Raw genomic sequence first — 24,963 nt, 5'->3', positions numbered from 1 at the left:
GGCTCCCCTTCCCCCCAAATTTGAGAATGTTGAAAACAACAAAAAAAGGGTTTAACCTTGTCTGCCTTGATGTTCATTAGAACTCCACCGACCTGCTGTTGCGTAGTTGAACCAAGAACTATATGTGACCACTTGGTTAAAGCGACACCGTTCTGATAGGTCACCCATACCAAAGTGGCCACCACAAAGCCCAAGAGCCTGAGCAGATCTGGAAGTTGCTGTAGCCCTGCTTGGGATATTTAGCCTATATAGGCTATTGGGTGAGACGCAGGGCCCGTTCTAGCTTGATAGGCCATATCAGGGTGGGAAATTGAACCTGTAAATTGGGCCGAGTTGAAGTTAGTAATGCATTTAGGTTCTAGCTTATTGAGACGCATGAATGCATCGCACCAAAAGCTTGATTTTGACGGCTGTTTTAAAACGAATTTCCTGCAATTCTATGTACTAATGATTTACGTTCACCACCTGGTCAATTTATTTGATGATTAAATCTATGCAAATAAATTGGATGAATGAATAGTTCACACCTCTGTTTTCTTTTATTCTGTAACAGGGTATATTGTAACCATGTGCTATTGTAACCAGCTTACGTTTAGAAGCACTCAAATCATTGAAAATAACACAATAATGCTGCCTATACACCTTAATAGTCCTCCTCATCACGTATTATTATTATTACAAATGGAAGATTATCACTTCGCGCAACGGCGCTCGTTTAGTCAAGTTATATCAAAGCTGTGTTCATTTTTTTTCTCTATCTTTCTTTCCTTAATTCTGTCCCCCCCCCGTCCCCCCCGTCTCTCCCTGTGTTCTATGACCTCACTGGTCACAGACGTTGATTCAACGTCTGTTCCACGTCGGTTCAATGTCATTTCCTTGAAAGGACGTGGGAAACAACGTTGATTCAACCAGTGTGTGCCCTGTGGGAAGGAGCTAACTATAAACATGTCCAGACCATTATGAGAATACAACAATAGCAACAGTTTCCCCCATGGGGACAGAGAGGAGTGAGCGATTGTTTTTAGCGCCTGCCGGCTACAGCTTCTCTGTGTCCCTCGAGTGTTTCTCTGGATCTGAAAGAGTACATTTGTTCAATGCTGTTGGTGCTGTACCAACCAGGGCACCATCAGTAGGTGCATCTTGTTAGTCTGAACTGGCTTCCTCTCTGTCTCCTCTCGGTATTCAGCACTGATCAAAAACAGATGGTGTGTGTTTATTTTAGCCAGTTTCTGTGTCCCAATAAGTCTGTATGTGTGTGTGTGATGATGACTAAGTATGGCCATGAGACTCCTCCAGTTGACTTTGTTCCAGCTCTCACCAGCCTCCAGTGTTTGAGCAATACTGTCTCTGTGCTGGAGTATGGAGGGTTAAGGCTGTGGGTGTTTCCCACATACGATAAGACAGCAGCGTTTTACCCCAGATACAACAGAATTCTTTTCTGGTTGAATAAAGGGAAGAATCGAAGGAGTTGGTGTAGAAATGAAGTCTGTGTGTAATCCAAGTGTATGTCTTTCTTCACTTTGAATATTTTCTCGAAATGTCTTCTTCAAAACTGATACTCCCACCACCACCACACACACACTCAACACAGATGTCCAGCACAGATGGTAATGGTAAGCCACCCAAACACTCCAGACCTCCAGTGTCCACACACGAGCAAAAACATCATCTGTGAATTAACCAGAGCATGTAGACCAACACTTAATGCACCCGTCATGACATCTTGGTTTTCAAAAAAATAAACAGTCATGTCATTTTGTTTAATTACAAATTATTTTTATTATGCATATATTCTTGTGGTTGTATGGCTTCATCATACATGTGAATAAGGTGGTTATGTAGACAGAGACTCCTGGAGCAGCTCTGTACCCTAAACTGCAGCCGGCCCAGAGACAATGGCACAATGCTGACTCTCACAATGGGGACTGACACTGAAGCTAACAAAAACACATTCATACACTGGCACACTCACGCGTACTCACTGCCTCACACACACAGACAACTACTGAATCACCCCCCCCCCCCCCATATAGCATCAATCAGTCAAGTATGGACACGAAGGTTCTAGCAGAGATAATTCCAACTTCCCTGATAGACATTATATCGTTATAACATCACGTTACTATTCCAATACCAAATAATACAGCCTACATTCGCCTGTATTGTTTTCTGCATCTGCTCATGTTAAAAAATACTGAGATAGTCAGTTACCCCAGCTGCTGCAGGTCTCTAATGATGATGAATATGGAAATAGATACTTTACTAAAATCTGCTTTGACGTGAATATCTTAGGGTAACAATTATATAAAAAGCATATGTTACAGTGTTGTCTACCTTATACATATTCATCCCATACTCCATTAGAATAATAATAATGGCATATTCAGTGAAATTGTGATTATCTCAATCTGCAATAATTTACTCACAAATATGGAGGACATGGAAAATGGGAATAGAGCAGATAGACGGACAAGCAGAGACGACAGAGAGTGCATAAACATTTTCCACTGGAGGTATGAATCTTGTAAAAATGGACATAGAACTAAATTCTGAAGTAGAGAATAGAATGTACAGAGGTGATAAGGCCACGTACAGAAAGGTATTCCTGAAGAATGTCCAGAAGAGGATGCTGCCCATATACAGTGCCTTCAGAAAGTATTCCCTTGTACTTTTCCCCACATTTTGTTGCGTTACAGCCTGAATTTAAAAAAGGATTCAATTGAGAATTTGTCACTGGCCTACACACCATATGGGGATAATGTCAAACTTGTGTTTTTTTAAACATTTCCTCAGTTGAGTAGTGAAGTTCAAACACAGATTCAACCACAAACACCAGGGAGGTATTTTTTGAATATCCCTTTTAGCATGGTTAAGTTATTAATCACACTTTGGAAGATGTATCAATACATCCAGTCATTACAAAGATAACTCAGTTGCCGGAGAAGAAGGAAACCGCTCAGGGATTTCACTATGAGGCCAATGGTGAGTTTGTGATTATAGAGTTTGTGATCGGAGAAAACTGAGGATGAATCAACAACATTACAGTTACTCCACAATAGTACCCAATTGACAGAGTCAAAAGAAGGAAGCCTGTACAGAATAAAATATATTCCAAAACATGCATCCTGTTTGCCAACAAGGCACTAAAGTAATACTGCAAAACATGTGTCAAAGCAATTCATTTTATGTCCTGAATACAAAGTATTACGTTTGGGGCAAATCAAATACAACACACTGCTAAGTACCACTCTACATCTTTTCAAGCATAGTGGTGGCTGCATCATGTTATGGGTATGCTTATAATCATTAAGGACTGGGGAGTTTTTCAGGATAAAAAAAAATGGAGCTAAGCATAGGCAAAATCGTGGTTCAGTCTGCTTTCCACCAGACATTGGGAGATTAATTCACCTTTCAGCAGGACAATAACTTAAGACACAAGGCCACATCTAAACTGGAGTTGCTAACCAAAAAGACAGTGAATGTTCCTGAGTGGCTGAGTTACAGTTTTGACTTCAATCTACTTGAAAAGATATGGCAAGACCTGAAAATGGATGTCTAGCAATGATCAATGATCAACAACCAATTTGACAGAGCATGAAGACTTATGAAAATAGAAAAATTGTCAAATATTGTCCAATCTAGGTGTACAAAGCTCTTAAGAGACTTACCCAGAAAGACTCACAGCTGTAATCGCTGCCAAAGGTGTTTCTACAAAGTATTGACTCAGGGATGTGAATACTTATGTAAATTAGATATTTTCTTTTCTTTTCAAAAAATTTGCTAAACTTTCTAAAAACATGTTTTCACTTTGTCATTATGAGGAGTTGTGTGTAGATGGGTGAGAAAGAAAAAATATTGAATCATTTTTTAATTCAGGCTATAACACAAGTAAATGTGGAATAAGAGCAGGGGTATGAGTACTTTCTGAAGGTACTGTAAATCCTACTAAATTACTAGAGGGGGCGATAAAATAGCCTCTGAAATATATGTAAACAGAAAGCTATTATGTGATACAATATCAGTACTTGTTGCATTTACAATGTGTCTAAGTCCCATTAACTGATATGCGCCAGTGTATGGCTGTGAATTCACAGAAATTTTTTGAATGGAATGTTGGCATATTGGCAGCTAATTGGACAAATTTATAGAATCATTTCTCTAAACCTGGCTGGCTAGCTAGCTAACACAGTGCTGATAAATTCTTCACATTCATTGCTTTACACAATACCTTATCACAGCACTGGCAAACCATGGTTGACCATCTCCCTGACCAACATGGGTGACCTTTGGACCATCATAAGAAGGTTCATGTCCATTCTAGTATTCTAATTCTATCATCCTGCGTCTGTCTCATCTCGCTAATGAAATGTTCAGCAGTACTTCTGGAAGAGTGAGGCAGAGAATCTGGTGAAATATAATGGCTATCCAACCCATCTTCGCCCAACCTTCAAACCCCATCCACTGCATTAAAGGGCTGCTCAGAAAAGCCTTAGCTATTTGTGTATGAGGGTGGGTGGTCTCTGCGGGTAAGGAGTGGAAGGTGGTAGGTTCTCGAATTATTAATTCTCCTCTTCTTGTGTTCTCATGTTCCATTGAATCCATCACGTTTGGCATCGGACACAAGGAGAGCTCGTCAAACATTCATATAAACATTGGCGACAACAGCAATAGTAGTATAGTAACAACTACGATAAAAATAATGGATAATAACCCTAATAGAAAAACAGGAAGAAATCTCAGTGTGTTTTGTTTTTCTTTGTTTTCACAAAGCCCTTTGGATTCTGACCCCACTCTCTCCTTGGTTGTCGGGAGTCTCGTCCTGATGATGTCACAGGTCATAGTGCAATAATACTCTTTGTTCCAAGTCTGCATACGTTGTTGTCATGTGTCCCCCTCCGATTACCCTCACTCACCTCCATAGCCCAGGCCCCCCTTACTGCATACGGTCGGGGTGGTGGAGGGGATATTGGAGGTAGGCTGCAGGGGGGGCAGAGAGGCCAGCGAGGGGGTTGAGGGAGAGGTGGATGGGTGTGGGAGGGGTGGGGGGGGCAGACATGGTAGGGCCTGGTGTGGCGGGGGAGTAGCTGTAGCGGAGGTAGCTAGCGGAGGGCGAGGGGGCGTAGGGGTAGTGCTCCAGGCCAGTGGAGGGGGTGGAGGTGTAGGGGGCATAGGCTGAGCTATAGTCCAGATACGGGGAGGAGAGCGAGGCCTGAGAGGGGCTGAGGTGGGACTGGAGCAACAGGCTGGGCTGGAGGAAGGCCTGGGGGTACACATACTGCTGGGCCAATCTGAAGAGACAGAGAACATTATAGATACAAGTGTACAGCAGGCGGTTATACATTAGGAATGTATACACAGGCCTGAGGACACGCATACGGCTCAGCCATCGTGGAGAAAGAGGCACATACACTAGAGTATCTATAGATGATGTACCACACCACTGTAATTACAGGGGACACACAGTACCCAGTATGCCCAGTGAATGACTGACATATGGCATGGAACACTCAGCTTTCGAATAGTGCTAGCTTTAGCATAGTATTACCCGAATACTGTATGTAAAGATTTACGTCAAGCACACACAATGTGTAGATCAGGATCCTTGTAAAATAATACCGTAGAATGTGAGATGGGCACGTGATCAAATGTCTCTGAATGTCAATCCCTTTCACCGGGGGGGATTGTAACAACTGGGTTTTTATAATTGGCTATTTTAGTGGAGAGCTTTGTCTAATTACGTCCCTGGGAAGCAGAAAATAACACCTGAGGGAAAAGGACTTCACCCCAATGCTCAATAGGTAGAGAGAAGAGACCGGGGGGGGGGGGGGGGGGGGGGGAACGACTCGGGAGAGGCGAGACTATCTTCATGTCCAGAGGATATAGAGGGTAGAATACAGGCAACAAAGAGAACGTAAAGGAGGGAAATGTAGGGGAATGAGGAGACTGCCAATAATAAAGGAGGGAGGAGGGGAGAGAGAGAGGCTCAGTTTGGATGGTATGCTGTTTTACAAGAGAGGCTCAGTTTGGATGGTATGCTGTTTTACAAGAGAGGCTCAGTTTGGATGGTATGCTGTTTTACAAGAGAGGCTCAGTTTGGATGGTATGCTGTTTTACAAGAGAGGCTCAGTTTGGATGGTATGCTGTTTTACAAGAGAGGCTCAGTTTGGATGGTATGCTGTTTTACAAGAGAGGCTCAGTTTGGATGGTATGCTGTTTTACAAGAGAGGCTCAGTTTGGATGGTATGCTGTTTTACAAGAGAGGCTCAGTTTGGATGGTATGCTGTTTTACAAGAGAGGCTCAGTTTGGATGGTATGCTGTTTTACAAGAGAGGCTCAGTTTGGATGGTATGCTGTTTTACAAGAGAGGCTCGGTTTGAGCCATTCTAAAGGCGACCGCATGCTTCCCAGCCGAGACAGTTCGGAAGGTGTTGTGCATATATTATCACCTTCGGTGAGCGGTTTTTTCCGGTTGTTCGGGCGCACAAAACTTTTTCTAGAGGCAAGCCAAAGTCGGTAGCCGAAGTCTACACCCCTTCGTCGGTGATTGGTTAACAGTAGGGATTCTTCCATGAAGACTTTGCTGTCATTCAACGAGACATGCAACTCGTTCTAATGTCATTTTCTTGAGGGGGGGGGGAGTAATACTTCACCAAACATTAGATGTCAAATTGTGTGACTAAGATCTCTTCTGTAAAAAGGTCCAAATGAATGACAGATGTTTTGAGTTATCTTAGATTAATTCTGGCTATTTTGAGGAAGTGCATACTGCTCCAGTGTCTCGAAGCGGACAAACAGCACTATTTCTGCTTTTTCTCATTTTTCAAGCGAATGCATTTTAAGGGAGTATGCGGGCACACTCGTTCGGTTCGCCTAGTCGACTTTGGCTAGCTGCCAGCCGAACTGAAGCATGCTGACACCGTAACACTGCCACTTCAGCAAAGGACAACACAACTTCACACATGGACACACACACACCAGCCCTCAAATCCTGCCTGCCTTCCCAGATGTGTGTGTGCAGTGACTGAGCCCTATAATCCCCCCCCCTCCCCTCAAACCCCACCCTGTCTCTGTGTTTCAACAGGAAACACACCCCACCACACTTCACCCGCCCGGCCGGCCTCCTCCTTCCTCTCCTCCTTCAAAAAAAGAACAGAATTTGAATAAAGTGCCAAATCTCACTTCTCTGTCAGCGCCCTGCCTGGCGTCTGCCCTGCCAGCTAGCTGGACCAGATGGTGCCTCAGCGGCTGCCTTGCCAACTCTGGGTCCTACAGGCAGCCACTGGACCACATTCTGACACCCTCCCCCCCCCACACTTGCATTCACACACACCTCTTCACAGCCACTCCTACCATTAGTCATGAGTCCCCTCTCCTCTTAAACATCCATGTAAATACACCAAGGCTGGGGACATAAGCTCTGTTCATCTTTGTTATTTGCCCTGGACGGACGGACGGACAGACAGACAGACCAAGGCTGGGGTCATAAGCTCAGACAGACAGACAGACAGACCAAGGCTGGGGACAGACAGACCAAGGCTGGGGACATAAGCTCAGACAGACAGACAGACAGACCAAGGCTGGGGACATAAGCTCAGACAGGCAGACAGACAGACCAAGGCTGGGGACATAAGCTCAGACAAACAGACCAAGGCTGGGGACATAAGCTCAGACAGACAGACAGACAGACAGACAGACAGACAGACAGACAGACAGACAGACAGACAGACAAAGGCTGGGGACATAAGCTCAGACAGACAGACAGACAGACAGACAGACAGACAGACAGACAGACAGACAGACAGACAGACAGACAGACAAAGGCTGGGGACATAAGCTCAGACAAACAGACAAAGGCTGGGGACATAAGCTCAGACAAACAGACCAAGGCTGGGGACATAAGCTCAGACAAACAGACCAAGGCTGGGGACATAAGCTCAGACAAACAGACCAAGGCTGGGGACATAAGCTCAGACAGACAGACAGACAGACAGACAGACAGACAGACAGACAGACAGACAGACAGACAGACAAAGGCTGGGGACATAAGCTCAGACAGACAGACAGACAGACAGACAGACAGACAGACAAAGGCTGGGGACATAAGCTCAGACAAACAGACCAAGGCTGGGGACATAAGCTCAGACAGACAGACAGACAGACAGACAGACAAAGGCTGGGGACATAAGCTCAGACAAACAGACCAAGGCTGGGGACATAAGCTCAGACAGACAGACAGACAGACAGACAGACAAAGGCTGGGGACATAAGCTCAGACAAACAGACCAAGGCTGGGGACATAAGCTCAGACAAACAGACCAAGGCTGGGGACATAAGCTCAGACAAACAGACCAAGGCTGGGGACATAAGCTCAGACAGACAGACAGACAGACAGACAGACAAAGGCTGGGGACATAAGCTCAGACAAACAGACCAAGGCTGGGGACATAAGCTCAGACAAACAGACCAAGGCTGGGGACATAAGCTCAGACAAACAGACCAAGGCTGGGGACATAAGCTCAGACAGACAGACAGACAGACAGACAGACAAAGGCTGGGGACATAAGCTCAGACAAACAGACCAAGGCTGGGGACATAAGCTCAGACAAACAGACCAAGGCTGGGGACATAAGCTCAGACAAACAGACCAAGGCTGGGACATAAGCTCAGACAAACAGACCAAGGCTGGGGACATAAGCTCAGACAGACAGACAGACAGACAGACAGACAAAGGCTGGGGACATAAGCTCAGACAAACAGACCAAGGCTGGGGACATAAGCTCAGACAAACAGACCAAGGCTGGGGACATAAGCTCAGACAAACAGACCAAGGCTGGGGACATAAGCTCAGACAAACAGACCAAGGCTGGGGACATAAGCTCAGACAGACAGACAGACAGACAGACAGACAAAGGCTGGGGACATAAGCTCAGACAAACAGACCAAGGCTGGGGACATAAGCTCAGACAAACAGACCAAGGCTGGGGACATAAGCTCAGACAAACAGACCAAGGCTGGGGACATAAGCTCAGACAAACAGACCAAGGCTGGGGACATAAGCTCAGACAGACAGACCAAGGCTGGGGACATAAGCTCAGACAGACAGACAAAGGCTGGGGACATAAGCTCAGACAGACAGACAAAGGCTGGGGACATAAGCTCAGACAAACAGACAGACAGACAGACAAAGGCTGGGGACATAAGCTCAGACAAACAGACAGACAGACAGACAAAGGCTGGGGACATAAGCTCAGACAAACAGACCAAGGCTGGGGACATAAGCTCAGACAAACAGACCAAGGCTGGGGACATAAGCTCAGACAAACAGACCAAGGCTGGGGACATAAGCTCAGACAAACAGACAGACAGACAGACCAAGGCTGGGGACATAAGCTCAGACAAACAGACAGACAGACAGACCAAGGCTGGGGACATAAGCTCAGACAAACAGACAGACAGACAGACAAAGGCTGGGGACATAAGCTCAGACAAACAGACCAAGGCTGGGGACATAAGCTCAGACAAACAGACCAAGGCTGGGGACATAAGCTCAGACAGACAGACCAAGGCTGGGGACATAAGCTCAGACAGACAGACCAAGGCTGGGGACATAAGCTCAGACAGACAGACCAAGGCTGGGGACATAAGCTCAGACAGACAGACCAAGGCTGGGGACATAAGCTCAGACAGACAGACCAAGGCTGGGGACATAAGCTCAGACAGACAGACAGACCAAGGCTGGGGACATAAGCTCAGACAAACAGACCAAGGCTGGGGACATAAGCTCAGACAAACAGACCAAGGCTGGGGACATAAGCTCAGACAGACAGACCAAGGCTGGGGACATAAGCTCAGACAGACAGACCAAGGCTGGGGACATAAGCTCAGACAGACAGACCAAGGCTGGGGACATAAGCTCAGACAGACAGACCAAGGCTGGGGACATAAGCTCAGACAAACAGACCAAGGCTGGGGACATAAGCTCAGACAAACAGACCAAGGCTGGGGACATAAGCTCAGACAAACAGACCAAGGCTGGGGACATAAGCTCAGACAGACAGACAGACAGACAGACAGACAAAGGCTGGGGACATAAGCTCAGACAAACAGACCAAGGCTGGGGACATAAGCTCAGACAAACAGACCAAGGCTGGGGGACATAAGCTCAGACAAACAGACCAAGGCTGGGGACATAAGCTCAGACAAACAGACCAAGGCTGGGGACATAAGCTCAGACAGACAGACAGACAGACAGACAGACAAAGGCTGGGGACATAAGCTCAGACAGACAGACAGACCAAGGCTGGGGACATAAGCTCAGACAGACAGACAGACCAAGGCTGGGGACATAAGCTCAGACAGACAGACAGACCAAGGCTGGGGACATAAGCTCAGACAGACAGACAGACCAAGGCTGGGGACATAAGCTCAGACAGACAGACAGACCAAGGCTGGGGACATAAGCTCAGACAGACAGACAGACCAAGGCTGGGGACATAAGCTCAGACAGACAGACAGACCAAGGCTGGGGACATAAGCTCAGACAGACAGGACAGACCAGGCTGGGGACATAAGCTCAGACAGACAGACAGACCAAGGCTGGGGACATAAGCTCAGACAGACAGACAGACCAAGGCTGGGGACTAAGCTCAGACAGACAGACAGACCAAGGCTGGGGACATAAGCTCAGACAGACAGACAGACCAAGGCTGGGGACATAAGCTCAGACAGACAGACAGACCAAGGCTGGGGACATAAGCTCAGACAGACAGACAGACCAAGGCTGGGGACATAAGCTCAGACAGACAGACAGACCAAGGCTGGGGACATAAGCTCAGACAGACAGACAGACCAAGGCTGGGGACATAAGCTCAGACAGACAGACAGACCAAGGCTGGGGACATAAGCTCAGACAGACAGACAGACCAAGGCTGGGGACATAAGCTCAGACAGACAGACAGACCAAGGCTGGGGACATAAGCTCAGACAGACAGACAGACCAAGGCTGGGGACATAAGCTCAGACAGACAGACAGACCAAGGCTGGGGACATAAGCTCAGACAGACAGACAGACCAAGGCTGGGGACATAAGCTCAGACAGACAGACAGACCAAGGCTGGGGACATAAGCTCAGACAGACAGACAGACCAAGGCTGGGGACATAAGCTCAGACAGACAGACAGACCAAGGCTGGGGACATAAGCTCAGACAGACAGACAGACCAAGGCTGGGGACATAAGCTCAGACAGACAGACAGACCAAGGCTGGGGACATAAGCTCAGACAGACAGACAGACCAAGGCTGGGGACATAAGCTCAGACAGACAGACAGACCAAGGCTGGGGACATAAGCTCAGACAGACAGACAGACCAAGGCTGGGGACATAAGCTCAGACAGACAGACAGACCAAGGCCTGGTAGCTCATAGAGCTCAGGACTAGACAGACAGACCAAGGCTGGGGACATAACTCAGACAGACAGACAGACCAAGCTGGGGACATAAGCTCAGACAGACAGACAGACCAAGGCTGGGGACATAAGCTCAGACAGACAGACAGACCAAGGCTGGGGGACATAAGCTCAGACAGACAGACAGACCAAGGCTGGGACATAAGCTCAGACAGACAGACAGACCAAGGCTGGGACATAGCTCAGACAGACAGACAGACCAAGGCTGGGGACATAAGCTCAGACAGACAGACAGACCAAGGCTGGGGACATAAGCTCAGACAACAGACAGACCAAGGCTGGGGACATAGCTCAGACAGACAGACAGACCAAGGCTGGGGACATAAGCTCAGACAGACAGACAGACCAAGGCTGGGGACATAAGCTCAGACAGACAGACAGACCAAGGCTGGGGACATAGCTCAGACAGACAGACAGACCAAGGCTGGGGACATAAGCTCAGACAGACAGACAGACCAAGGCTGGGGACATAAGCTAGACCAGACAGACAGACCAAGCTGGGACATAAGCTCAGACAGACAGACAGACCAAGGCTGGGGACATAAGCTCAGACAGAACAGACAGACCAAGGCTGGGGACATAAGCTCAGACAGACAGACAGACCAAGGCTGGGGACATAAGCTCAGACAGACAGACAGACCAAGGCTGGGGACATAAGCTCAGACAGACAGACAGACCAAGGCTGGGGACATAAGCTCAGACAGACAGACCAGACCAAGGCTGGGGACATAAGCTCAGACAGACAGACAGACCAAGGCTGGGGACATAAGCTCAGACAGACAGACAGACCAAGGCTGGGGACATAAGCTCAGACAGACAGACAGACCAAGGCTGGGGACATAAGCTCAGACAGACAGACAGACCAAGGCTGGGGACATAAGCTCAGACAGACAGACAGACCAAGGCTGGGGACATAAGCTCAGACAGACAGACAGACCAAGGCTGGGGGGAACATAAGCTCAGACAGACAGACAGACCAAGGCTGGGGACATAAGCTCAGACAGACAGACAGACCAAGGCTGGGGACTAAGCTCAGACAGACAGACAGACCAAGGCTGGGGACATAAGCTCAGACAGACAGACAGACCAAGGCTGGAGCATAAGCTCAGACAGACAGAAGACCAGAGGCTGGGACATAAGCTCAGACAGACAGACAGACCAAGCTGGGGACATAAGCTCAGACAGACAGACAGACCAAGGCTGGGGACATAAGCTCAGACAGACAGACAGACAAGGCTTGGACATAAGCTCAGACAGACAGACAGACCGAAGGCTGGGGACATAAGCTCAGACAGACAGACAGACCAAGGCTGGGGACATAAGCTCAGAAGACATGACAGACCTAAGGCTGGGGACATAAGCTCAGACAGACAGACAGACCAAGGCTGGGACATAAGCTCAGACAGACAGACAGACCAAGGCTGGGGACATAAGCTCAGACAGACAGACAGACCAAGGCTGGGGACATAAGCTCAGACAGACAGACAGACCAAGGCTTGGGGACATAAGCTCAGACAGACAGACAGACCAAGGCTGGGGACATAAGCTCAGACAGACAGACAGACCAAGGCTGGGGACATAAGCTCAGACAGACAGACAGACCAAGGCTGGGGACATAAGCTCAGACAGACAGACAGACCAAGGCTGGGGACATAAGCTCAGACAGACAGACAGACCAAGGCTGGGGACATAAGCTCAGACAGACAGACAGACCAAGGCTGGGGACATAAGCTCAGACAGACAGACAGACCAAGGCTGGGGACATAAGCTCAGACAGACAGACAGACCAAGGCTGGGGACATAAGCTCAGACAGACAGACAGACCAAGGCTGGGGACATAAGCTCAGACAGACAGACAGACCAAGGCTGGGGACATAAGCTCAGACAGACAGACAGACCAAGGCTGGGGACATAAGCTCAGACAGACAGACAGACCAAGGCTGGGGACATAAGCTTCAGACAGACAGACAGACCAAGGCATGGGGACATAAGCTCAGACAGAACAGACAGACCAAGGCTGGGGACATGAAGGCTCAGACAGACAGACAGACCAAGGCTGGGGACATTAAGCTCAGACAGACAGACAGACCAAGGCTGGGACAATAAGCTCAGACAGACAGGACAGACCAAGGCTGGGGACATAAGCTCAGACCAGACAGGACAGACCAAGGCTGGGGGACCATAAGCTCAGACTGGATCAGACAGACCAAGGCTGGGTACATAAGCTCAGACAGACAGACCCACCTACGCAAGGCTGGGACATAAGCTCCAGACAGACAGACAGACCAAGGCTGGGGACATAAGCTCAGACAGACAGACAGACCAAGGCTGGGGACAATAAGCTTCCAGACAGACAGACAGACCCAAGGCTGGGGACATAGGCTCAGACAGACAGACAGACCCAAGGCTGGGGACATTAAGCTCAGACAGGACAGACAGACCCAAGGCTGGGGACATTAAGCTCAGACAGACAGACAGACCAAGGCTGGGGACATAAGCTCAGACAGACAGACAGACCAAGGCTGGGGACATAAGCTCAGACAGACAGACAGACCAAGGCTGGGGACATAAGCTCAGACAGACAGACAGACCAAGGCTGGGGACATAAGCTCAGACAGACAGACAGACCAAGGCTGGGGACATAAGCTCAGACAGACAGACAGACCAAGGCTGGGGACATAAGCTCAGACAGACAGACAGACCAAGGCTGGGGACATAAGCTCAGACAGACAGACAGACCAAGGCTGGGGACATAAGCTCAGACAGACAGACAGACCAAGGCTGGGGACATAAGCTCAGACAGACAGACAGACCAAGGCTGGGGACATAAGCTCAGACAGACAGACAGACCAAGGCTGGGGACATAGCTCAGACAGACAGACAGACCAAGGCTGGGGACATAAGCTCAGGACAGACAGACCAGACCAAGGCTGGGGACATAAGCCTCAGACAGACAGACAGAACAAGGCTGGGGACATAAGCTCAGACAGACAGACAGACCAAGGCTGGGGACATAAGCTCAGACAGACAGACAGACCAAGGCTGGGGACATAAGCTCAGACAGACAGACAGACCAAGGCTGGGGACATAAGCTCAGACAGACAGACCGACCAAGGCTGGGGACATAAGCTCAGACAGACAGACAGACCAAGGCTGGGGACATAAGCTCAGACAGACAGACAGACAAGGCTGGGGACCATAAGCTCAGACAGACAGACAGACCAAAGGCTGGGGACATAAGCTCAGACAGACAGACAGACCAAGGCTGGGGACATAAGCTCAGACAGAACAGGCACAGACCAAGGCTGGGACATAAGCTTCAGACAGACAGACAGACCAAGGCTGGGGACATAAGCTCAGACAAGACAGAACAGCCAAGGCTGGGGACATAAGTCAGACAGACAGACAGACCAAGTCTGGGGACATAAGCTCAGACAGACAGACAGACCAAGGCTGGGGACATAAGCTCAGACAGACAGGACAGACCAAGGCTGGGGACATAAGCTCAGACAGACAGACAGACCAAGGCTGGGGACATAAGCTCAGACAGACAGACAGACCAAGGCTGGGGACATAAGCTCAGACAGACAGACCGACCAAGGCTGGGGACATAAGCTCAGACAGACAGACAGACCAGGCTGGGGACATAAGCTCAGACAGACAGACAGACCAAGGCTGGGGACATAAGCTCAGACAGACAGACAGCCAAGGCTGGGGACATAAGCTTCAGACAGACAGACAGACCAAGGCTGGGGACATAAGCTCAGACAGACAGACAGACCAAGGCTGGGGACATAAGCTCAGACAGACAGACAGACCAAGGTGGGGACATAAGCTCAGACATGACAGACAGACCAAGGCTGGGGACATAAGCTCAGACAGACAGGACAGACCAAGGCTGGGGCCCATAAGCTCAGACAGACAGACAGACCAAGGCTGGGGACACATAAGATCAGACAGACAGACAGACCAAGGCTGGGGACATAAGCTCAGACAGACAGATCAGACCAAGGCTGGGGACATAAGCTCAGACAGGGACAAGGGTACAAGTCAGACAGACCAAGGCTGGGGACATAAGCTCAGACAGACAGACAGACCAAGGCTGGGGACATAAGCTCAGACAGAAGAAGACCAAGGCTGGGGACATAAGCTCAGACAGACAGACAGACCAAGGCTGGGGACATAAGCTCAGACAGACAGACAGACCAAGGCTGGGGACATAAGCTCAGCCAGACAGACAGACCAAGGCTGGGGACATAAGCTCAGACAGACAGACAGACCAAGGCTGGGGACATAAGCTCAGACGAGACAGAACAGACCAAGGCTGGGGACATAAGCTCAGACAGACAGACAGACCAAGGCTGGGGACATAAGCTCAGATCAGACAGACCGACCAGGCTGGGGACCTAAGCTCCGAAGACAGACAGACCAAGGCTGGGGACATAAGCCAGACAGACAGACCGACCCAAGGCTGGGGACATAAGCTCAGACAGACAGACAGACCAAGGCTGGGGACATAAGCTCAGACGACAGACAGACCAAGGCTGGGGACATAAGCTCAGACAGACAGACAGACCAAGGCTGGGGACATAAGCTCAGGACAGACAGACAGACCAAGGCTGGGGACATAAGCTCAGACAGACAGACAGACCAAGGCTGGGGACATAAGCTCAGACAGACAGACAGACCAAGGCTGGGGACCTAAGCTCAGACAGACAGACAGACCAAGGCTGGGACATAAGCTCAGACAGACAGAAGTACCAGGCTGGGACATAAGCTCAGACAGACAGACAGACCAAGGCTGGGGACATAAGCTCAGACAGACAGACAGACCAAGGCTGGGGACATAAGCTCAGACAGACAGAACAGACCAAGGCTGGGGACATAAGCTCGACAGACAGACAGACCAAGGCTGGGGACATAAGCTCAGACAGACAGACAGACCAAGGCTGGGACATAAGCTCAGACAGGACAGACGACCAAGGCTGGGGACATAAGCTCAGACAGACAGACCGACCAAGGCTGGGGACATAAGCTCAGACAGACAGACAGACCAAGGCTGGGGACATAAGCTCAGACAGACAGACAGACCAAGGCTGGGGACATAAGCTCAGACAGACAGACAGACCAAGGCTGGGGACATAAGCTCAGACAGACAGACAGACCAAGGCTGGGGACCATAAGCTCAGACAGACAGACAGACCAAGGCTGGGGACATAAGCTCAGACAGACAGACAGACCAAGGCTGGGGACATAAGCTCAGACAGACAGGACAGACAAGGCTGGGGAATAAGCTCGACAGACTGACAGACCAAGGCGGGGACATAAGCTCAGACAGACAGACAGCCAAGGCTGGGGACATAAGCTCAGACAGACAGACAGACCAAGGCTGGGGACATAAGCTCAGGACAGACAGACAGACCAAGGCTGGGGACATAAGCTCAGACAGACAGACAGACCAAGGCTGGGGACATAAGCTCAGACAGACAGACAGACCAAGGCTGGGGACATAAGCTCAGACAGACAGACAGACCAAGGCTGGGGAACATAAGCTCAGGACAGACAGAACAGACCAAGGCTGGGGGACATAAGCTCAGACAGACAGACAGACCAAGGCTGGGGACATAAGCTCAGACAGACAGACAGACCAAGGCTGGGGACATAAGCTCAGACAGGACAGACAGACCAAGGCTGGGGACATAAGCTCAGACAGACAGACAGACCAAGGCTGGGGACATAAGCTCAGACAGACAGACAGACCAAGGCTGGGGACATAAGCTCAGACAGACAGACAGACCAAGGCTGGGGACATAAGCTCAGACAGACAGGACAGACCAAGGCTGGGGACATAAGCTCAGACAGACAGACAGACCAAGGCTGGGGACATAAGCTCAGACAGACAGACAGACCAAGGCTGGGGACATAAGCTCAGACAGACAGACAGACCAAGGCTGGGGGACATAAGCTCAGACAGACAGACAGGACCAAGGGCTGGGGACATAAGCTCAGACAGACAGACAGACCAAGGCTGGGGACATAAGCTCAGACAGACAGGACAGACCAAGGCTGGGGACATAAGCTCAGACCGACAGACAGACAAGGCTGGGGGAACCTAAGCTCGAAGACAGACAGACAAGGCTGGGGACATAAGCTCAGACAGACAGACAGACCAAGGCTGGGGACATAAGCTCAGGACAGACAGGACAGACCAAGGCTGGGGAAATAAGCTCAGACAGACAAGACAGACCAAGGCTGGGGACATAAGCTCAGACAGACAGACAGACCAAGGCTGGGGACATAAGCTCAGACAGACAGACAGACCAAGGCTGGGGACATAAGCTCAGACAGACAGACAGACCAAGGCTGGGGACATAAGCTCAGACAGACAGACAGACCAATGCTGGGGACATAAGCTCAGACAGACAGACAGACCAAGGCTGGGGACATAAGCTCAGACAGACAGACAGACCAAGGCTGGGGACATAAGCTCAGACAGACAGACGACCAAGGCTGGGGACATAAGCCGACAGACAGACAGACCAGATGGGGACATAAGCTCAGACAGACAGACAGACCAAGGCTGGGGACATAAGCTCAGACAGACAGACAGACCAAGGCTGGGGACATAAGCTCAGACAGACAGACAGACCAAGGCTGGGGACATAAGCTCAGACAGACAGACAGACCAAGGCTGGGGACATAAGCTCAGACAGACAGACAGACCAAGGCTGGGGACATAAGCTCAGACAGACAGACAGACCAAGGCTGGGGACATAAGCTCAGACAGACAGACAGACCAAGGCTGGGGACATAAGCTCAGACAGACAGACAGACCAAGGCTGGGGACATAAGCTCAGACAGACAGACAGACCAAGGCTGGGGACATAAGCTCAGACAGACAGACAGACCAAGGCTGGGGACATAAGCTCAGACAGACAGACAGACCAAGGCTGGGGACATAAGCTCAGACAGACAGACAGACCAAGGCTGGGGACATAAGCTCAGACAGACAGACAGACCAAGGCTGGGGACATAAGCTCAGACAGACAGACAGACCAAGGCTGGGGACATAAGCTCAGACAGACAGACAGACCAAGGCTGGGGACATAAGCTCAGACAGACAGACAGACCAAGGCTGGGGACATAAGCTCAGACAGACAGACAGACCAAGGCTGGGGACATAAGCTCAGACAGACAGACAGACCAAGGCTGGGGACATAAGCTCAGACAGACAGACAGACCAAGGCTGGGGACATAAGCTCAGACAGACAGACAGACCAAGGCTGGGGACATAAGCTCAGACAGACAGACAGACCAAGGCTGGGGACATAAGCTCAGACAGACAGACAGACCAAGGCTGGGGACATAAGCTCAGACAGACAGACAGACCAAGGCTGGGGACATAAGCTCAGACAGACAGACAGACCAAGGCTGGGGACATAAGCTCAGACAGACAGACAGACCAAGGCTGGGGACATAAGCTCAGACAGACAGACAGACCAAGGCTGGGGACATAAGCTCAGACAGACAGACAGACCAAGGCTGGGGACATAAGCTCAGACAGACAGACAGACCAAGGCTGGGGACATAAGCTCAGACAGACAGACAGACCAAGGCTGGGGACATAAGCTCAGACAGACAGACAGACCAAGGCTGGGGACATAAGCTCAGACAGACAGACAGACCAAGGCTGGGGACATAAGCTCAGACAGACAGACAGACCAAGGCTGGGGACATAAGCTCAGACAGACAGACAGACAGACAGACAGACCAAGGCTGGGGACAGACAGACAGACAGACAGACAGACCAAGGCTGGGGACATAAGCTCAGACAGACAGACAGACAGACAGACAGACAGACAGACAGACAGACAGACAGACAGACAGACAGACAGACAGACAGACAGACCAAGGCTGGGGACATAAGCTCAGACAGACAGACAGACCAAGGCTGGGGACATAAGCTCAGACAGACAGACAGACCAAGGCTGGGGACATAAGCTCAGACAGACAGACAGACAGACAGACAGACCAAGGCTGGGGACAGACAGACAGACAGACAGACAGACCAAGGCTGGGGACAGACAGACAGACAGACAGACAGACCAAGGCTGGGGACATAAGCTCAGACAGACAGACAGACAGACAGACAGACAGACAGACAGACAGACAGACAGACAGACAGACAGACAGACAGACAGACAGACAGACAGACAGACAGACCAAGGCTGGGGACATAAGCTCAGACAGACAGACAGACAGACCAAGGCTGGGGACAGACAGACAGACAGACAGACAGACCAAGGCTGGGGACAGACAGACAGACAGACAGACAGACAGACAGACAGACAGACAGACAGACAGACCAAGGCTGGGGACATAAGCTCAGACAGACAGACAGACAGACAGACAGACCAAGGCTGGGGACATAAGCTCAGACAGACAGACAGACAGACAGACAGACCAAGGCTGGGGACATAAGCTCAGACAGACCAAGGCTGGGGACATAAGCTCAGACAGACAGACAGACAGACAGACAGACCAAGGCTGGGGACATAAGCTCAGACAGACCAAGGCTGGGGACATAAGCTCAGACAGACAGACAGACAGACAGACAGACCAAGGCTGGGGACATAAGCTCAGACAGACCAAGGCTGGGGACATAAGCTCAGACAGACAGACAGACAGACAGACAGACCAAGGCTGGGGACATAAGCTCAGACAGACAGACAGACAGACAGACAGACAGACCAAGGCTGGGGACATAAGCTCAGACAGACAGACAGACAGACAGACAGACAGACCAAGGCTGGGGACATAAGCTCAGACAGACAGACAGACAGACAGACAGACAGACCAAGGCTGGGGACATAAGCTCAGACAGACAGACAGACAGACAGACAGACAGACCAAGGCTGGGGACATAAGCTCAGACAGACAGACAGACAGACAGACAGACAGACCAAGGCTGGGGACATAAGCTCAGACAGACAGACAGACAGACAGACAGACAGACAGACCAAGGCTGGGGACATAAGCTCAGACAGACAGACAGACAGACAGACAGACAGACCAAGGCTGGGGACATAAGCTCAGACAGACAGACAGACAGACAGACAGACAGACCAAGGCTGGGGACATAAGCTCAGACAGACAGACAGACAGACAGACAGACAGACCAAGGCTGGGGACATAAGCTCAGACAGACAGACAGACAGACAGACAGACAGACCAAGGCTGGGGACATAAGCTCAGACAGACAGACAGACAGACAGACAGACAGACCAAGGCTGGGGACATAAGCTCAGACAGACAGACAGACAGACAGACAGACAGACCAAGGCTGGGGACATAAGCTCAGACAGACAGACAGACAGACAGACAGACAGACCAAGGCTGGGGACATAAGCTCAGACAGACAGACAGACAGACAGACAGACAGACCAAGGCTGGGGACATAAGCTCAGACAGACAGACAGACAGACAGACAGACAGACCAAGGCTGGGGACATAAGCTCAGACAGACAGACAGACAGACAGACAGACAGACCAAGGCTGGGGACATAAGCTCAGACAGACAGACAGACAGACAGACAGACAGACCAAGGCTGGGGACATAAGCTCAGACAGACAGACAGACAGACAGACAGACAGACCAAGGCTGGGGACATAAGCTCAGACAGACAGACAGACAGACAGACAGACAGACAGACAGACAGACAGACAGACAGACAGACCAAGGCTGGGGACATAAGCTCAGACAGACAGACAGACAGACAGACAGACAGACCAAGGCTGGGGACATAAGCTCAGACAGACAGACAGACAGACAGACAGACAGACCAAGGCTGGGGACATAAGCTCAGACAGACAGACAGACAGACAGACAGACAGACCAAGGCTGGGGACATAAGCTCAGACAGACAGACAGACAGACAGACAGACAGACCAAGGCTGGGGACATAAGCTCAGACAGACAGACAGACAGACAGACAGACAGACCAAGGCTGGGGACATAAGCTCAGACAGACAGACAGACAGACAGACAGACAGACCAAGGCTGGGGACATAAGCTCAGACAGACAGACAGACAGACAGACAGACAGACAGACAGACAGACAGACAGACAGACAGACAGACAGACAGACCAAGGCTGGGGACATAAGCTCAGACAGACAGACAGACAGACAGACAGACAGACCAAGGCTGGGGACATAAGCTCAGACAGACAGACAGACAGACAGACAGACAGACAGACAGACAGACAGACAGACAGACAGACAGACAGACAGACAGACAGACAGACAGACAGACAGACAGACAGACAGACAGACAGACAGACAGACAGACAGACAGACAGACAGACAGACAGACAGACAGACAGACAGACAGACAGACAGACAGACAGACAGACAGACAGACAGACAGACAGACAGACAGACAGACAGACAGACAGACAGACAGACAGACAGACAGACAGACAGACAGACAGACAGACAGACAGACAGACAGACAGACAGACAGACAGACAGACAGACAGACAGACAGACAGACAGACAGACAGACAGACAGACAGACAGACAGACAGACAGACAGACAGACAGACAGACAGACAGACAGACAGACAGACAGACAGACAGACAGACAGACAGACAGACAGACAGGACAGACAGACAGACAGACAGACAGACAGACAGACAGACAGACAGACAGACAGACAGACAGACAGACAGACAGACAGACAGACAGACAGACAGACAGACAGACAGACAGACAGACAGACAGACAGACAGACAGACAGACAGACAGACAGACAGACAGACAGACAGACAGACAGACAGACAGACAGACAGACAGACAGACAGACAGACAGACAGACAGACAGACAGACAGACAGACAGACAGACAGACAGACAGACAGACAGACAGACAGACAGACAGACAGACAGACAGACAGACAGACAGACAGACAGACAGACAGAGACAGACAGACAGACAGAAGACAGACAGACAGACAGACAGACAGACAGACAGACAGACAGACAGACAGACAGACAGACAGACAGACAGACAGACAGACAGACAGACAGACAGACAGACAGACAGACAGACAGACAGACAGACAGACAGACAGACAGACAGACAGACAGACAGACAGACAGACAGACAGACAGACAGACAGACAGACAGACAGACAGACAGACAGACAGACAGACAGACAGACAGACAGACAGACAGACAGACAGACAGACAGACAGACAGACAGACAGACAGACAGACAGACAGACAGACAGACAGACAGACAGACAGACAGACAGACAGACAGACAGACAGACAGACAGACAGACAGACAGACAGACAGACAGACAGACAGACAGACAGACAGACAGACAGACAGACAGACAGACAGACAGACAGACAGACAGACAGACAGACAGACAGACAGACAGACAGACAGACAGACAGACAGACAGACAGACAGACAGACAGACAGACAGACAGACAGACAGACAGACAGACAGACAGACAGACAGACAGACAGACAGACAGACAGACAGACAGACAGACAGACAGACAGACAGACAGACAGACAGACAGACAGACAGACAGACAGACAGACAGACAGACAGACAGACAGACAGACAGACAGACAGACAGACAGACAGACAGACAGACAGACAGACAGACAGACAGACAGACAGACAGACAGACAGACAGACAGACAGACAGACAGACAGACAGACAGACAGACAGACAGACAGACAGACAGACAGACAGACAGACAGACAGACAGACAGACAGACAGACAGACAGACAGACAGACAGAGACAGACAGACAGACAGACAGACAGACAGACAGACAGACAGACAGACAGACAGACAGACAGACAGACAGACAGACAGACAGACAGACAGACAGACAGACAGACAGACAGACAGACAGACAGACAGACAGACAGACAGACAGACCGACCGACCGACGACAGACCGACGACCGACCGACCGACCGACCGACCGACCGACCGACCGACCGACCGACCGACCGACCGACCGACCGACGACCGACCGACCGACGACCGACCGACCGACGACCGCCGACCGACCGACCGACCGACCGACCGACCGACCGACCGACCGACCGACCGACCGATCCGACCGACCGACCGACGATCCGACCGACCGACCGACCGACCGACCGACGACCGACCGACCGACCGACCGACCGACCGACCGACCGACCGACGACCGACCGACCGACCGACCGACCGACCGACCGACCGACCGACCGATCCGACCGACCGACCGACCGACCGACCGACCGACCGACCGACCGACCGACCGACGACCGACCGACCGACCGACCGACGACCGACCGACCGACCGACCGACCGACCGACCGACCGACCGACCGACCGACCGACCGACCGACCGACCGACCGACGACCGACCGACCGACCGACCGACCGACCGACCGACCGACCGACCGACCGACCGACCGACCGACCGACCGACCGACCGACCGACCGACCGACCGACCCGACCGACCGACCGACCGACCGACCGACCGACCGACCGACCGACCGACCGACCGACGACCGACCGACCGACCGACCGACCGACCGACCGACCGACCGACCGACCGACCGACCCGACCGACCCGACCGACCGACCACGCCCGCCTCGACCGACCGACCGACCGACCGACCGACCGACCGACCGACGACCGACCGACCGACCGACCGACCGACCGACCGACCGACCGACCGACCGACCGACCGACCGACGACCGACCGACCGACCGACCGACCGACGACCGACCGACCGACCGACCGACGACCGACCGACCGACCGACCGACCGACCGACCGACCGACCGACCGACCGACCGACCGACGACCGACCGACCGACCGACCGACCGACCGACCGACCGACCGACGACCGACCGACCGACCGACCGACCGACCGACCGACCGACCGACCGACCGACCGACCGACCGACCGACCGACCGAACCGACCGGACCGACCGACCGAACCGACCGACCGACCGCGACCGACCGACCGACCGACCGACCGGTTTTTTTTTTGGGGGGGGGGGGGGGGGTCAAGACTTCATGAAGATAGATCAATCCAACCCATACCAAGTGACTTCCGCAAAAGATTAAGAAAAAAGGAAGTCCTTTTCATTGTTGTGGCAGACAGACAGCGACTTTATCATGATCAAACCCAGTAGAAGAGAGGGTGCACTTGTGCTTTAATTGTCAATTGGTTCTCTGAAGGAGACATTCAATCAGCCCACCATAATTCATTCACAGGCTCATTTGGGTCAGCCTCAATTCCCTTACCACTCAATATATCATTCAATAATTGAAAGCCAGCGGCTGCAATATTAATAGCCCTGCGAGCCATGGGGGTTTGAAGGGCCTATCACAATCCCTGCTCCCACAGAACACACACCCCAATCAGACTGGCCTCACAGAATAGGAAAGGATCATTTAG

The 24,963-nt window shown here is 51.1% G+C and overlaps 1 protein-coding gene across 1 annotated transcript in view; it reads right to left on the bottom strand.

The window, feature by feature from the left end:
- Positions 1-1,759: 1,759 nt before the first annotated feature.
- Positions 1,760-24,963, bottom strand: part of LOC109907786 (RNA-binding protein 38) — a 35,698-nt gene continuing 12,494 nt past the window's right edge. The window contains exon 4 of the mRNA XM_020505994.2: positions 1,760-5,288. Coding sequence (XP_020361583.1) covers positions 4,934-5,288 — 355 coding nt within the window. The 3' untranslated portion in view covers positions 1,760-4,933. The remainder of the gene's footprint in view (positions 5,289-24,963) is intronic.

This window comes from Oncorhynchus kisutch, linkage group LG17, assembly GCF_002021735.2.
Source record: "Oncorhynchus kisutch isolate 150728-3 linkage group LG17, Okis_V2, whole genome shotgun sequence".
Taxonomy (NCBI): domain Eukaryota; kingdom Metazoa; phylum Chordata; class Actinopteri; order Salmoniformes; family Salmonidae; genus Oncorhynchus; species Oncorhynchus kisutch.
The sequence above is the reverse complement of the archived record's forward strand: the minus strand, read 5'-3'. Positions and strand labels throughout refer to the sequence as shown.